The 17,612-nt window shown below is 46.7% G+C and overlaps 1 protein-coding gene across 1 annotated transcript in view; it reads right to left on the reverse strand.

The window, feature by feature from the left end:
• LOC116948442 (neuronal PAS domain-containing protein 3-like) overlaps positions 1-17,612 on the reverse strand; it is a 93,902-nt gene that overhangs the window by 23,757 nt on the left and 52,533 nt on the right. The window contains exons 2-4 of the mRNA XM_032965122.2: positions 16,923-17,167; positions 6,064-6,146; positions 4,876-4,965 (exon numbers count right to left, since the gene is read on the reverse strand). Coding sequence (XP_032821013.2) covers positions 4,876-4,965; positions 6,064-6,146; positions 16,923-17,167 — 418 coding nt within the window. The remainder of the gene's footprint in view (positions 1-4,875; positions 4,966-6,063; positions 6,147-16,922; positions 17,168-17,612) is intronic.

Raw genomic sequence — 17,612 nt, forward strand, 5'->3', positions numbered from 1 at the left:
AAAAAGACATAATAGGCGATGTTTTGGGCAACGGGCCTCCTTCATAGCACAAGGCCAGAGAGATAACAGTGCGAGGCTGCACTTACACTGCGGGGGCCCCGATGGAAATAAAACCTTCGGGGATGTTTCCAGGCGAACAGTCTCAAATTGGGATACGAATTGCTACCCGCGAGTAGACAGCGAGCTGCAGACAAGCCCTCCGAAAATCTCAAATGTACGCGTGAACTGATTTGTATTCAAAGTGAAATCGTCAAAAGTTGGCGAACGCATAAAACGCCGGGGCAAGCGCGGCCGCCGTTTTGCTCCTCGCTGGAAGCGCCCAGCGCCTCCTGTCCCGTTTGTTGTTGTTAATTTCTGCACCGCCGAGCCCACTCGATTGCATTCACGCTTTAATTTTTTTGGGGGGCGGCGGGTGGGGGGCGGGCGGCGGGGGAGATATTTATTTTTCAAAATATATATAAAAAAAACGGAATTTATTTTACAGCCTCGTAGCTTGCTGCATTGAAGATCCCGTTGTGCGGAATTGCCACGGTCAAATTAACCATCCGCACCACAAAGAATATTCCCCAGTACTTACAAGAACGCTCTTAAAATTAATGTTCTACTGCGCTAATGATCGCGCCGGTAAAACAAAAAAACCGTGCACGTATGAAGGGCCAAATGTTTCTCATGCGTCTCACAGAGCCGTGGGTTTAACCGCTCACTTTCTCGGGGCCCCACTGCGCTCCCGCCAACCACAACCCCCACCCGCCGCTTCTGCATGCTCCGCACCTTCCGCACCCTCCTCCTGCGTGCGATTCCCCTCCTGCAACCGCGGACTTCTGTCGGAGCCCCCCAGGGTCAGCTTTTGCTCAGCGGGAGGTCGCTTCTTCTCATCTACCGCCCTTGGGGTTTGGTTCTCCATGCCCTCAGCCATCTGTGCTGTTGACTCCCCATCCCTATTCAAGTCCAGGCCCAAGACCTGCTGCCTCTTTTCCTTTGCGTATGGCCAACAAACACATTTAATAAATAAGCCTCCTCTCTCCACGACGCTCATGTTTCCACTGCTCTCGGCATTGCTCTGGGTAGCGTCGTGAGGTGTGGTTGCAGCGAGATGGCGTGTACGTCGTGCTCGGATTGCGGATGTTGTGCTTAACGCAGGTGAGAGCCAGCGAAGAGAACGTCTCCATTGCAGGGGAAACTTGGAGAAAAGTCTGAGAGAAATACCGGTGCCAGAGTAAATCATAAAATATGCATTGCTGGCATCTCCTATCGGTGTCATACCTGCACGGTTTCATCACAACGTTCCACGTGTCAAGTGCCAGACAGACTGACTTCCTGAGTCCATGCTCGCAAGATTGTGACTCCATTGTTTGTGTGTGTGTGTGTAACAACACTATTGTTAACTATGCTCCTTGTGATAGCACCACAATGTGTGCAAGGCTGCTGGGAGCTCTCCGCATGCTATACTCTTCTCAGCCACTCTGTCAATCCACTGCTGGATGGAGTCCTCCTATGCCGCGTCAGTCGTGGGGTTTTGTTGTTGTTGTTGTTGTTCTTGAACTTACTGCACCACGTTTGTTGGTGAAAGGGAGGCACTTGCCACTGACGTTAGCCGCGGCCAGTCCGCACTCACCAGCATAATGAAGTATGGCGTGGGCAGGCCTTCGTCGAGCAGTGGAGTGACTGGTGCTTTACCACTTTACTTTTCTCAAATCTCTTTTATAATGGCACTGTCGTGATTATTCTCCAAAAGCTATCATTCGTATGTGAGGTAGTCAGAAGATGGCAATGCAGCAATGGATTCTTGAATCTCTCTGTGCGGAGCTTCGAGTGTGAACACCTTGCTAATTGTGCGTTTTCTGCAGGTTCTCCAATTTCCTCCTACAAACCAAACACTTAATAATGGAATTGGCTATACTTCCCCCATGCAGGAGCCTCCCGCATGGAATATTGTAATCATTGTTTTTGAATTGTCATTGTTGGTATAATAATAATAATGATAAAAACTCACATTCGTAAATAACACGCTTGCACCTTAAAATAAAAAAATGTAGTGAAAAAAAAACAGGTGACATTTTTAGGCAACTGCCCTCCTTCATAGCCCGCCGAGAGGCCAGAAGACAGGAGTTGGAGACTGCGTGCGTGTTTACACCATGGGGCCTGATGAGAATTACATTTAACATGTTTTTTTCCCCTCAGTTTTAAAGAGGCACGTGAACATTTAAATCACAGTAGCTTTTGGGTAACAGACAGACACTACAGTAATCTAAAAGTATTGCTACTAAACTAGATAATGTATTTTAAAAGTAAAACTACAAAAGTCATTGTCGCAATATTTGTTCTTGGCACAATCCACTTTGCAATATACATTGAAACAGGACCCGAGTTATCGCATTGTATCTCCTTGGATTTGCCGCACGCGAAGCTTGCGAGCGAAGTTGCAAGGGTAGGATGAGTCCCAGCAGTGAGTTCTGACTTTGTGATAGGCGGTGACGCACAGAGGAGAATAACAGCAATGATCTACTCGCCCTTGTCACGGAGCTTTACTGAGCGAGGGGCAGTCCACGATAGGTAAAAAAAATATACCGGACGTGTGACCCTGAAAGTGTGACAATTAATTGTGGCCCGGGTTGATACGCCGAGAAGGAGCTCGGGAACTACGGTCGCTGCCACACCGCGGTTGGACATAGACTTCCATCTACACCGCTATCGGTAGGAGTTCAATGCTTAAAGATGCAATTGATCAAATCCATAGTTCTAAGACTTTACCATCATCTGCAAATATAAATAATGATTCAATAATCTATAGCCTTCTGTCAATCCACTGCTGGATGAAGGCCTCTCCACACCACATCGAGCGTCAGAATCACCGCACAATTTACACCGCGACCGTACCCACAAACCGCGTCCTTGAGGCCCGAGGAGGACGAAGAGGGGGGGGGGGGGTGGGGGAGGCGAGACCGAGAGCGAGTTCACGAACCAAAAAAAAGCCCTCCAAGATATACGGACATTTCCATATTCCAGGGGCAATTTAAAACGAAAAATTAAAATAGCGCGGCCGTGCCGGAGATACGCTTGCAGCAGGCGTAATAAAGCGGTGGGGCAGATAGGCATCGCGGAGACGGGCGGGGGGGGAAACACGTGAATATGGGTGAGAACACACACGGGGGCGCCGCCGATTGGTCGTGGCGGAATGGAAGTGGGAAGAAGAAGCGACGGCGGCCGCGGCGTTCGCCACTGAGCGCCGCGGCCGGGTTCCCACGGCACGGACAGCGAATCGAGGCATGTCGATACGCTCACCGGGGAGGACGTGAAACGCCGACGTGGCGAGCGAGCGCGCGCGGCGTCGGTCGCTTTTCGCGGAGAGATTTTGTCGAACTGATAAAACTGAAATCACGTGCAAAAAGTTAATGTGCCCATTAATACAGAAACATAAGCTGTGAGTTTGTTCCAGGCTGCTGCACAGCCCCACTCTCAAGGTCGACGCATGACTAATGTGAAGTACTAATCTATAATTGCATCTGATGTGCAGTTAATTGATTTTATGAGGTATTTTATCAATTACCTTAATTTCATTATTTATAAGCCATTATCATGCCACAGAAAAAATGTATTTGTCATGATGGTCACTTCCAAGTTGCATTTTAATATATTGACATTACCCCTCCCCCCCCCCCTCTAAACTGCACATTGGTTGCATCCTTTACTGCTCCCTCTCTTTAGATCAGTGGCCTTAAATCTACATCGGCTCGTATATATACAGAATATGAATTCATACAGAGCCAGAGTTCCAGACGCCACATATCACAGGCCGCTATAACTGTATAACCGGTGTCACATTTACTATCAGGAGTAATCTACCCGGGATCTTGGGGTGCGAGGGCAGCAGCTGGCCCGAGAGGGCTTCTTTTCAGCGCAAATTTAAACCGACCATCGGCAAGGAGGATTTTATCAACCATTCATCTAAATGTTTCATCGTCAGTCATGGTCAATCCACAGCTGGATGAAGGCATCCCCAAGTTAGAGCCACCCCTCACGAAACTGCAATGTATTACTCCACCCCGCACCTGCACACAAACCCACTTCACCGATCCATCTCTTTGGCAGAGGGCTTCTCGGATCCGTTCCATTCCCTCGCTGCCACTCCGTTATTGTTCTCGGTCCCCCATCGACCATCGTCCCTTCGAGCGACGTGTCCTGCCTAAGACCACTTTTCTTAATTATGTCCTTTAAATCCACATGGTCCTTTTTCTGTCTCTCAACGTGTTCAACGTTTAAACCCTTTTGGTTAATATTTTTTTTTAAACCACGTCCTTTCCACAGAACACCCAAACAACAGCAGACATCGTATTTTAAACAAAGTGCTCTGATGAATTGTATTTCAGTGTCACTTACCTGCTATGAAGAAAGGGTCAGAAACAAGGACATTGACAAAGAACATTTAATAAATATGTTAAAAGCACAAAGAAGCACAAGGCGCTGTATCCTTGGAACACATGGATTAGATAACGCATGGAAATTTAATGACATTAAAGACATATTGAGGAAAGAAGGGTAATTGGCTTTGGGAAGGTCGCGTTTCTGGAAGGAACAACGGCCGGTGGGCGAAACTAATGACAGAGCGGCAGCCAAAGGAGTGAAACGCGGCCGAGAGGAGATGGAGCGACGCAATCGGCTCCTGCGTAGGGGCCGGGTGCATCATTGCATCGCGAGACCATGAGAGATAACGATGGCTTGTTAGAGGCCTTCGTCCAGAAGTTGATAGATCATGGCCAACTAAGCTCTGAAGAGAGTGCCCGCCTTTCATGACTGTGTGGTTCGCCACGCGTTGGCTACGCAATGTCGCACGTGTGTGTGTCTGTGTGCACCAAAGACAGCAGTACTGGTACTTGCTTGAGATAGGCCCAGGTAGATGGAGACGGTCTCAGATATGTACAGAAACCTCCCGTCAAAGTTGAGCGTGAAAACAAATCCGTCCAATGACTGCGAACAAAAACAGATGACATCACCTTCATGAGTCCATGAATTAAGAATGCAATAAACAGTAATGATAATCTTGACTTAAAGCTTTCGTGACTGCAGGAATTAATATTCCTGCATTCCTGCAGTCTTTCGGTATAGTCACGTAGATAGGTTCAAAGAAAAGAAGAAAATAATTTTCTTTGAACCTATCTACGTGACTTTACCGAAAGAGTCACGTAGATAGGTTCAAAGAAAAGAAGAAAATAATTTTCTTTGAACCTATCTACGTGACTTTACCGAAAGACCCAAAAAATAGTAATGATAATAACATGAACGACATTTCTTTATTTACCGAGGAAACTTGAGCGTCAAGGCTATTTTTCAAGATTATTTTCAGTGAATGAGTGACCTCACGTGACAGCAAACCGGAGAACCCAGCGGCAAGCCAGCACGCATGGCGTGAATGCCACAGCCTCACACGTACACCACCCGGTGTTCCCATGCAGTCTCCCCTCCAGGTACTAACCAAACTCAAAATCCTGCTGAGCTTCCGAGACGGGCACATTTACGGCGATTTGGTCGGAGGCGTTACCGCACGTAAACCACGGCAAACAAAAAAAAAACAATAATGGATATGTGCTGCGTACACGGAGGGCCTCAAATATTAACAGAGATTACGAAAAGTTTAAGCTTGTGAGTAACTAAAATTCAAGATGACATTTCTGAACAAGACGAGTGCTTCTCTACCCCCTTTCTCGACAAGGCCCTTTGGGATTTTCCGCCTAAATATGGAGAGGCTGATCAGCCTTGAGGCAGCATTGACATTCCGCTGAACAAGGTGATAATTGGAGCCACTGGCCCCAGCGATTCGAACCCAGTTAACCCTTGTAAACACACGCAAGTCGAAACCCCGGGCGCTGCACGAGCCACCTCTCCAGCCGTCGCTGGCATTTAGGCTGCCAGAGCATTACCATATAAAACACTTGCATTGATTAATGCGAGCTGCAAAAAAAAAACGAGTCTCGTGAAGCACCAGACTCCGCTGCTTCTAAACAACCCGAGGGTGTGCGTCTGAAGATGAAGCCCCATTTCCCACCCCCACATGCCGTAGGAGCTCACCTGCAGTATCTGGCTGCCCAGGTGCTCCTCAAACACCTCCGTCGCAAGCTCTTTTGGGATTTGTCCATGCTGATTGCCCATGCCTGTAATATATATATGTGTACACACGCACAAGCACGTATTAATAAACTGCACAGATTGATCAGGCGATTAGCCTCGTGGACCAATTCAAAAATGACACCTTCTCGAAACGATGAGCGAATCCATCACAACGGCAATACGTCTGAAGGCCGGCAACAGAGTACATTCAACAACGCACAACGACACGCACGCAAGGCATGATGGGAACCGTGCGCTGTAAATTCTAGCCTTCAAGGGCTAAAGTGCCATGAGCCAGCACCTATCAAGGCCGGAGCGATGCAACGAGGGGGTTGTGTAGTCAGCACCGTGCCCAGCTACCAATGTCTGCCCAGGTGGTCACAGATAGCCGGGGTGAATTGCATCGAATGCTAAGCTATGCTGGGTCAAATTAGTCTCGTGCGTGTTTGTCTTGGCCTCTCTCTACCATCTGCCATGGAGGTTTCTATTTTACCTACAAGGATTATTTCTCGCTACAGAGGAGGGGTTTCAGCCAGGGTCTATAACGTTGCCTTTCTAGGGCGACAGGGACGCGCAGTGGTAACACTCGTACGTGATAGCAAGATTCCAGACTCGAGTGCCCTTCTGGGTGGCGATTGTATGTTCTCCCCTTGTTCTTCATGGGTTTCCTCCGGGTTCTCTGACTTTCTCTCATAGCTAAGAACATACAACGTCACTGGCGTTGGCCAAACATCCCAATGGAGGACGCTCCTGCAAAAGAGTCTTCAGACTCAGCGTGGCCTCCCTTTATTAAAGAAGTAATCGTTATTATTGTTAGTAAGAATTATTATACAAGAAGTGGTACCCTGCTCCATCAAGACCCGACCATTTTATGTACACGTTCCCCTGCCTCATTTTAATGTTTGATTCCTAAAAAAAAAAAATGCAATTTGCACAATATTTAACTATGCTTAACTGAACAGGGGCTATGCGGCCAAATTGGATATGATAATCGTGTGTTTAATTATAATGGTGGCAATACAGAAAGATGCGGACGACAATTATGAAAAAGGAAAGAGTTTTTAATGAGGAATTTTTCTAAATAAATTAAATTTAAGGGCAGGACCGTTTCAGTGTGCACACAATGGCAATGCCACGTGTAATCACCCCGGCACAATTCAACCGTTTGATTGGAAGGACATTGTTGTAATACCTGGACGTTCGGCTCCTGTTCTGTAATCCATCACTGCTAATTTATCACGTAATTAACTTTGAAATGTGAGCGCAACATGCGGAGCAGGTGTAAGTCACACAGCTGTACAATATTTTTTTAAATTTACAACTGCTCTTCGAAACCTCGGAAAAAATGTAATCCAATTTGTTTTTATCAAGCAATACATTGTTTTCACGGTTATTTTGAGATGGCTTAATGGTTCAGCTAACTTTTAACGGCGTGAGAATGCAGAGAGCAGAGGAAAACGAATGTTTTTGTATCTTTCACATGTTGTCCCAAATAAGTGCATTATTGACTTTGGCCGAGCAGAGCTGTTTGCACACTTTGAGTCATTTTTGAAAATTGATTTTGCATTTTATGCTGAAGGACGACGCGGTGTTCCCTCGATTGTTTTCAGATCGGACGAGCTGTCACAATTTATGGCTCTTTAGCAGGTTATTGATGTCATAAACAAACGCCCCAGACGACACAAATGGAGCGGTTAGGGCATTTAAAGCCAGTACATTGCCCCCTCCCCAGCACTCTAGCGCTGGCAATAATTTTCAGCGGTGATCAAGGCCTTTGAAGGGCGCTCGGACGAAATAACAATGCTCTTTGCCTCTCATAGTGAAGCAGTATGTTGTGCGGAGGAAGAGAGTAATTTCTAATCAGCTCTTGGCAGTGTTGCTGTGTTTTGTATCTCATTATTGTTTCATTGTCGACTGTCGCAAACTTTTAAAATGAGAAATGAGTGACCAAGCCTGGCATTTTTGAGCACATGTGTGTACGTGCAAGTGGCACGGGATGTAATTGGCAAATGTGGCTTGTTTAGGTTTTTTTTAATTAACCCTGCCTCCGGGACATCAGATTGGCAATGATTTAAATAAAAAAAATATTTTATGCATAACGAGCGAGTGTATTAAGCAGCACTGGGGGGAAAAAAAGCACAATTTACAGACGCAAACCTGTCTGGCCATAGCGGCGAGGAAGTCCGCCGCAAGCCAGCGTGCGGGAAGATCGCCGGGGAGAGGTGCGGACTTGCGCGCATCCATCACAATGCACGTTAGCGATGAACCCAAAAGGGGGTAAAGCGTAATACCGTGTACACAAACCTTGAAAACCGTCATTAATCACGGGAAGCGCTACGCCATTCCTCGCCGGCGCGCAAGCACGCGCGGACACTCTCCGCACACGCAGCGGCGCCTTCAGGCACGTGTCTGCTGTTTTACGATGGGCTGAGGCCAGCCCCGGCTGCTCTAAATTGGCTGAGGGATTGCGCATGTGTGGTCGATGCTGGGGGTTTGATTTAAACATAACCCAGGGCAGCCTCCGGGCAATACAGTAAGCCTTCTCTCCCTGCGGTTGGAACAGGTTGAGGAGACGGAGCAGCTTCCGTCCAAGTGCATAAAGCTGAATCGCAATTAAACAGATATCCCAGGATGTGTGGCGGGCTGAGCCAAGGTGCTTGAGCCAGCAAAGCCCTCCATGATGGAACCTCGTTAGCTACAAACAGATTCTGAAATTGGCGTTTATGGGCAGCATGAAAGCTGTGGCGGTGCACTCTGAATGCATCTTGCCAACAAATCCACGGAGGCATTCAGAAATTGAAAATATGAAGCTAACACCTGCTTTCATATTTAATATTGTTTTGGTACCATTGAATTCAATTCAGGGGCAATTGATTTTTTTTTTTTTAATCCGAGATAAAGATTAGTGTGGAAATTGGGAAAATTTGGAATTGGAAAAATGTGATTTAATAGTGTGCATAAGTTGATGTGGGAATATTTATGGAGGAGAAAAAAAAAACACTCGGAAGTTATGCGAATTTTTGATCGGATAATTTTCTTTTTTTTTACAAAAAAACACACGGCAAACATCAAAATCAAGCGATTGAGTGAGCTGCAGTTCAGCCTCAACGAGACTAAACGCGGACCACTCCTCTCACAGTAAAATTATACAACGTGGCAGAAAGAGGATGCACAGACACGGTGCCATAGCGTAGCTTGCCCTCCACTCCATTGTTCGGTACTCGCCATTCTACATTGGGCACAATGGAAAAATGTTTTTCCTCAATTATTTATTTTCCCGTCCGTGTAACATGGTGCTTGGGAAGGGAGCCATTCTAAGTCCTGGCAGTGCTCCCATCCAGTTTGTAGGAATCAAAAGCACATTGTGGCACCTTAATAGCGCACCCCTAATCCTAGAGGGATGACATTCCATTATCACTCTTTGTCCCGGCAAGAAATACCCTGCGGACCGCACGGTAGCTTCTGCTCTGCAGAGAGAGTATCCCGAAAGGATGCCACGTGCCTGGCAGAGATATCCAACACTCGCGGGATTTCATTTTGAGAAAATTCATTTTCTGCTTCATTCTTCAGGATCCCGGGTCTGGCCAATATGCACACAGAGACCCCCCCGGACCAAGCGGCAAATGCAACGCTTCTAGCCGGGCTGTCAAAGAAGGTGCGAGGATTCCTCTTGCTATGTGGAAGGATACTATATACACATGTCATCATAATCATCGGCCATGGTCATTCAGCTGCTGGATGAAGGCCCCCATCACAAGCCACCCCCAAGTCACCTCTCACAATCCTGCACTGTAATAATTCACTTTCAAAGCGATGTAATCACTCCATGTCTTCACATATGGCGTCTCGTACGTGTTCCATTCCACGTGTACATGTGTGTGTTTGGGCTTATTGGGCATGGAAATTGAAGCACTCGGATCCATGCAAGGAATATTTGCTGGCAGTATTATTAGAGTTTACAAAAGTGTTATTTTTTTGCTAAGAAAATACATTTTGAAAGCACGAAAGTTTAACAACCGAACCGAGTGAATATGAACCACAAGAATAAGAGTGTTAATCAATACGGGAAAAAACACACATTTACAACCAGGTGGGTACCCATTCATGTATTGTGTATCTCTCTCATTGTCGTCATCATCGCCATGATCACCACCACCATGATTATCACCACCACCAAAATTTGCACTGTCACCAACGCCCTCATCATCATCAGTCCTCACACTGCTGGGTTAAACCTTCTTGATCTTGGTACCAGAATAATGAATAATACATAACGCATAATTAATACCAAATTTTGTATGTATAAAAAAAACATTGTAATGTTAATAAGTATAACGTGTCATTTACCCTACATTAATAATGTTTCTTGTAATTTACTAAGGAGGCGGCTGTAAAAGCCATTAATTTCAAAGAGGGCTTTTTTTGCTGCTGAAGAATGGCACGAGGCTGATAGCTTTCATGAGCTGAACATATTTAGAAGATACACTGCTTAGGTCATTGAGGTCACATTAATCAGCCATCCATTGTTTTGCTTTCGGAGGCTCCTGCATAATTGCTTAGCGGTAAAAAAAGGTCACGTGACTAGACCAATTAATGTTTCCATGGTAACGATAATTATAAAGCCAATGTGGGATACTTGCCAGGGATGTCAAAAGGATGGTTTACATTTTTATTCCCAAAGGACCTACAAATTTCCTTTTGTATTTACCTCTGATTATGGTCTAAGCTCAACATTCTTGGCGATATAAAGGTGGACTGTGTTTGATTAAATAGTGGATTGTAGGAGGTGGGGACATAGCGGTTGGCCAGGTGAAGCGATTTGATGACCTGTCACGGTGCGTGGTCATGAGTCGGTTAAAAAAAAACAATTCCGCATTTTTTTCCTCTCTCGTTTCACTTGTTCTCGCCACGCTTCATACAGTTGCGTGTACTGCAATAGATTAAATGTAACGTGAGCATATCGTTTGCGTAAATCGCAAATACCTGAGGCTTTACACGAACAATCCAGTTGTGTGTATCGTGATAGCAACAATTCATGAAAAAAAAAGAATAGGTTTAACCCTTTCTGGCAATAAAACAGGTTTTTAGATGTTTACACACCAAATAGATTTTTTTTGCAAGGAATCCAATCTGCATTAACCACACACACTTGTGGTGAACATGCAAACAAACATTCTCTGATAATATATGCATTATATTTGAAACTGATTGGCCTACACCAGAGACAGCCTTCTTTTGTCATATTTTGATACTGGCAAAAACGGTCCCATGAGATAGCAACAATCTATAATAAAGGTTTGTGGGTTAGATCGCGTTATTTATAAATGTGTCGTAACCCTCCACCACCCGACACGGACAATCAGCAAAAAAAGTGTCACGTTGACAAAAGATAAATAGTTCACTACTCTAGCCCACCGGTGTGTTGAAGAGTGACTCTACAACATTTACAGTTTGAGTACGACGCTTCGCTGGTAATTACATCCAGCATCATCGGGCAATTCGCCAGAATGGTAAAGCCCTCACTTGCTCCCGGTCTTAAATAAAGCAGCAGGGTGACGTCATCATTTAACTCATTCAGGTGCAGTGATTTGAGGCGGAGGGGGGGGTATTGTAATTATATAATCGATTGGTAATCAGTCAATGTTTATGATTAGTAATGAGTTGTAGATTAGTAATTCGTTGTAATGTGTGTTATTGTGATTATATGCTACGTTAGTAATCCGTTATTTAGTATGTGTTTCCCCCTATAAGGAATTGTAATATGTATTATTTAATAATACGCTTCCAAGCCACACTAAGCCTGTAGCTGTCAGAGCGGTTAAAGTTATTTCTATTTCTCTCAATTTCAATGGATTCTCTAATTAGTCTTTTCCAGTAATAATTAGTTTTACACAACACTTCAACGTGACCAAAATCAATTGAGTGTCCTTGTTGACAAGCATGTTCTGCCACTTCCTTTTTGTTTCTTGGTGTTATTTTAGTCTCATGCTGATGCTACGTCCCGTCTGTCCAATGTAGCATCTGCTGATTGGCCGTGTCGGGTGGTGGAGGGTTACGACACATTTATAAATAACGCGACCTAACCCAAAAATCTGTATTATGAATAATATTGGTTGCGAAAGCCTACGTGTTAAAGCAACAATCTAGTTCAACAGTTTAACACCTAGTATACTTTCGCGACCAATATCATCCATAATACAGATTTTTCTTTGGGTTAGTAAGCATAAATATATTAATGTGTTGTTAAATCCGCCAAAACCCGACACAGCCAATTAGTAATGGGGTTTGTCACGTAAACAGAACGTGGCCAATTCGTCACTAGTACAGCACACCGGTGTGTTGGAGAGCAAAGCCACAAGATTTACAATCTGAGCGCGACATTTCGCCAGTAATTACAACTAGCTTCATCAGGCGGCAGTAATTACAACCAGAATCATCAGACCGGTTGGAATTATTGGCAAAACGTCGTACTCAGATTGTAAATGTTGTGGCTTTGCTCTCCAACACACCGGTGTGCTACACTAGTGACGAATTGGTGTGTTCTGTTTACGTGACAAACCTTACTAATTGGCTGTGTCAAGTGGTGGCGGGTTTATACGACACATATGTTCACACAATCTAACCGAAAAAAACCCTGTATTATGAGCAACAATTCAATTGACAAAACGATGCAACATCGTCACACGTATGCCATTTGCTCAGCCAAGAGATTCTCAAATGCAAGTCTGCACGTCTCACATGGTCCACCCATCCTGTCCTGCATTTTTTGTTTACAGTTGCTGAGCACAGGCACGAAGGCGCGAAACGGCAAGCGACCGGCAACAAACAGCGCTGTCGAAGTTGCAATAGATAGTTTACACGCTTACTTGAATTGAGCAAGGTTATTAATGTCAGAGCATGGCAAAATAGACAATGATCGGAAGGAATCCCAAAGGAGAGTAGTGCAAGGGAAGTGGGAGAAATAGACCTCCAGCGTGGAGTAGAATTCACGGGGAAGGGTAATCACAGTATTAGCAACATAAGACTGATAAGCAGGCAGACTGGCCGTGGATGAGCAAGTGACTGGAGTGAATTAGCGAGCGTTGATTTATCAGTCACCTCAGCTGTCCTATGTTGAATTCCACCAATGTTGCCCAATAGACAATCGCGTATACGCTGGAACAATCGTGTATATTCGCCGGTGCAATCACGTATTCGACGGTACAATCGCGTATTCGCTCGTAGGCGCTCCCGCGACACGGACACACACCGCTCACTCAATAGCTTCTTATACAGGTGGTGCAGCTGATCTTCCCAGAGGGGGGGGGGGGGGGAGCGAGTCGGCAGGGGGGCGCATTAAACGTCCAAGTTGCGGGGTTGGCGGCACGCCATGAATCGAAGCGTCTTAGATGCGATTTTGGGGCCCATAAAGCTCGCGCGACTATGCCAAATAACCCTTAATGGCCCTGTTCCCGCAGTAATCCCATGTAATCGGGCCCCAACAAGGTGTTGCTTCTTAGTGGAAAGGAAAAGAAAACCACAACACACAAACAGCTGTCCAAACGCTGGCCAGCTCCTACCGAAGCGACGCCGCCTTCCCGGACACGCGACATTCGCGGGGAGGTCGACAGCAAGGGAAGGAGATTTCCCTTTTAAAGGAGCCACTGCAGAGGGAGATGGCTATTTTTTTATTGCTGGGCGGTAAGGAAGTGGGTGGTGGGGGGCCCAGGTTTTTACTCGGTAATAAATCGTGCAACCATGAGGCCACCCCTTCCCCTACGGTCCCCCATCCACCCAATCTCAACCCTCCCAACCCCCCACCCCCCCATTCCATAATCCCCACCACTACCCCACCAGACACGTCGAGTCTCAAGGATCACCTTTGAGACTCATGGTTATTTCGCAATTTCCAGTGTCTCACGGCCGTGCAATGGATTCTCACTGTTTTTTTGGTTCGGGTTTGAACATCATTCACTCAGCCCTATTTTAACTGCAGCGGCACCGGCAGCTGCCGATGGTGTAGGTCTTTTGTAATGCTCAGCTCCAGAAGTTTGTCTTTACAATGACACCCTTTCTGTGAGAAACAAGTGGGGATATAATAACTATTCAAGGTTGTTATTTCATTTACTATGGGGGAGGGGGTGTTCCTTAAATGGAGCCTACTGCTGCTATGCAAACTCATTTACTAACCCCAACCCCTCTCTTTAGAATCAGAATCTTTATTTATCCCGGAGAAATCCGATGAGCTATGAAGCTCTTTCCTCCAAAAGTAGACTCGCCCTTGCATTGTCAATGCTTCTGCGCCTCGGTTTCTTGGTTTACTTTACATTTCTTGGGACATCTATCTCAGTATGTTGGGGTTTTTTAAAATCAGTTTCCAAGTCTCACAGGAAACATAAAGGGGCAGTCAGTGCCTTCAAAACACAAAAGCCAAAGCACGTGCAAGACCCGTCCCGAGCAAGGAGGGGCAGAGCCTCAATAAAAGGGGTTGGAGCCAAAGCAGTATGGGGCGGGGTCTATAAACAGAGACAATTGTCTGCGTCGGATGATGGCGGGTTTGACAACACATTTATATTTCCGAGATCTAACTAAAAAAAAAATACACTTTACTACAGATAATATTGGTCGCGTAAAACCTGCGTGTTAAACTAAACAGAAATAGCTGGGACCTGAAGAGGAAGGAGCAGGACCTGAATATGAAGCTCAAATAAGCTACCTCAAATTCACAACAGGAAGACCAAAAATCCGAAACCCCCGCGACTGTCAAACGTAGAGCAGCCATTAAAACACAAAACCCCGTTCTGAATTCACAGTACACGAACTTCCCTGTTGATTTCATGAAAGGAAAGCACGGAATGAAATAAGTAAGTGAAGCAGGCAATCGACATTAAATGCTTGCCGGTGTGGCCATAGCTCAACTAGTTGCACCTAATATCTGCAAGCGGCAAAACGGTCAAGTGGTGGGGCGGAAGGAATGTATGTTAAACTTCATTCGTACCGTACGTAGCCAACCGTGCCAATCGGAGGTGCGAAATGGAATGGAGATTTGAGAGACTTTTTTTCAAAAGAGCGAACAGCTTCTTACTCTGCGCACGGTCACGCACGATCGGGCACCGTGCGGGCGATTCAGCTGTGAAGCAAGAGTTTGAAATGACGATGCCACGCACTTAAGACGAACCCCCGTCGCCCCCCCACCACACCCCCCATCGTTAGGCTGGCTCCCGGCGATGCTGGGGCGCGAGGATGCGGTGCGCCCAGCTGTGCCGAGCCAAGCCGGCGAAGCGGGGTTTTTTTGGCCAATTGTGAGATTGCGCCAGAGTTTACCAGATGGTCGCAACGTGCTCCGCATCAAGACCGCTCATTCCCCACGCTATACACCTTTCTCCACACCAGCTGAGTAGGTGGCACAGCAGTCTCGTTGCAAAACCTTGTACGCAGAGATAGTCGAGGAGGAGCAGAACTTAGGCCGAGGCAAGCGCAAGCAGCTTGCTCAGGCGCATTGCATTACGGAGATGGCTTTGTCTCCCGTTCGGTTTCTTCTGTGCAAGCTGTAATGGTTTGGTTGTGGTGCGATATAAGATAAATTATTAATACACAGTCAAGAAGTGAATATAGCTTTCACCACGGTGGCCTACGGGGGCATGGAGCCAGATTCCCACTGTGAAAAACATGCATTTCAGCCTAATTTCTAATAGCAATGCTACTTTATTTTTTTATAGCAGTTGTACCCAAAAAGAGTGCCAAAGATCTGCGAAGTGGCTTATACGTGGGATAAGCATCTCATTTGCATGTACAGGGAATTCAGGACACATTCCCCGACAGTACAAACCCAACCGTGAACAGTGGCACCTTTGGTTACATATTCACTGCTGAACGAAGGCCTTCCCACACCGTGTCAGTTATTGGGGGTGTTTGACCATATTTGACCATGCTGGTCAGTGTGGATTTGCCACTTAAGTTAGCCACGGCCAGGAATCGAACTAAAGTCACCGGGTTCATAACACCACTGCTGTACCTGTCTCAAATGATCTCCGTGCATTTGGGTTGACATCGGAGGGACCCTGTACTGGTTCAGATATCACTTGCCACCAAAGTTAGTCATGAGCGGGAATAAAACTCAGGTCACCGGGTGCATAGGGCAGTGTGCAAACCACCGTGCCCCCCCCCCCTCCACCACCCCCCAACTAAACGATAAACTGCATTCAGGATATTCACACACATGCGCATAGTGGACCAGAGCAGCAACATCATTATATTTCCTGGCTCTTAAATGAATAGGTTTATTGATCCACTGGCTGAGTGGCGGAAGGGTGCATTTGAATTACCACATATAAGCCGGTGCAGTGGTTCACGTGCTGTGCTATGAACCTGGTGGAGTGGCGATGCAGTCATTCGCGTGCTGTGCTTTGAACCTAGTGACCCGACTTTAATTCCCGACCTTGGCTAACATGAGTGGCGAGTGATATCTGAACCGGCCCTGCCTCCTTCCCTTTCTGTAACCCGCACTGAGCAGTGTGGTGAATTTTGGTCAAACAACCCCCATGTCTGATACGTCATGGGGGAGGCCTTCAACCAGCTGTGGATTGAGAAAGCGCTGTAAATTATTACGATTGAAGCTGATGGTCAAGAAGGAGCGACGTAGTGGCGGTCAAAGGATGAAGAAGATTACGTCCGCCAAAAAATAAGACGGGAGCGATGAAATCAATCTGTGAGCCGGTGTTCGGTGGATTGCCACGTCGCAAGAATGTGAGAAATGGCCACGGCATGTGGAGGCCTTCAGCAGCGTTATTGATCGCGGCAGATGATGACGACGATGCCGATGCCAGCGCGTGCACCCTCACCTTTAGCGGCGGTGCCGGGGGGTGAACACTCGCGGCTCGGCTCCCAGGGGGGGTCCCCGTGCGCCGCGAAGTCGCGCATGCGTAGGTGGCTGATGGTGAGGCGCACGAGCGATGCTTTGTCCAGCTGGCCCGTGATGGCGCCCGGGAGCGGCAGCATCTTCCCCAGCTCGTAGAACTCCAGGTTCTCCTTGCCGCGGCGCGAGCGAGCCGCATCGCGAGACTTCTCCTTGCGCAGCGCCTGCAGCCTGGCCCCGCACATCGAGGGCTCCAGTTCAACTCCACTCTCCACAGTGGTGCAGGAGCACGCCGCTGGGGTACCGGCAAAAACCTGTCGGGGCCTTATTCAGGGTTCAAGCTGCGGCCTGACTCATGGGTAGATTTTAGCTGGGCAATCCTTTGTGATGGAACATCTAATTTGTATGACTGTCAAGGGTAGCCTGGAAACTGGCTTTCCACCTTGGTGGATAAAATCCCCAAAAGGGTTGAAAAAAATGGCAGGAATGTTGGTTAATTTTTGCAACCAATTTTTTATAGTACCAAAATGGTCCTTTTTTTTCTAAGCATATAAAATCGTGCAGCTATTGTGGCAGTATCCCAGAAAGTCCGCAGGTCTCCTCGTGGGAAAGGGGGTGAGCTGACAAACCAGGGCATTATGGGAGGAGACTCCATTTGTAAGGGGATTTGACCATG

The sequence above is a fragment of the Petromyzon marinus genome, chromosome 33 (genome assembly GCF_048934315.1).
Source record: "Petromyzon marinus isolate PM22_M1 ecotype Great Lakes invasive population chromosome 33, UKy_Petmar_22M1.pri1.0, whole genome shotgun sequence".
In the NCBI taxonomy this organism is placed as follows: Eukaryota; Metazoa; Chordata; class Hyperoartia; order Petromyzontiformes; family Petromyzontidae; genus Petromyzon; species Petromyzon marinus.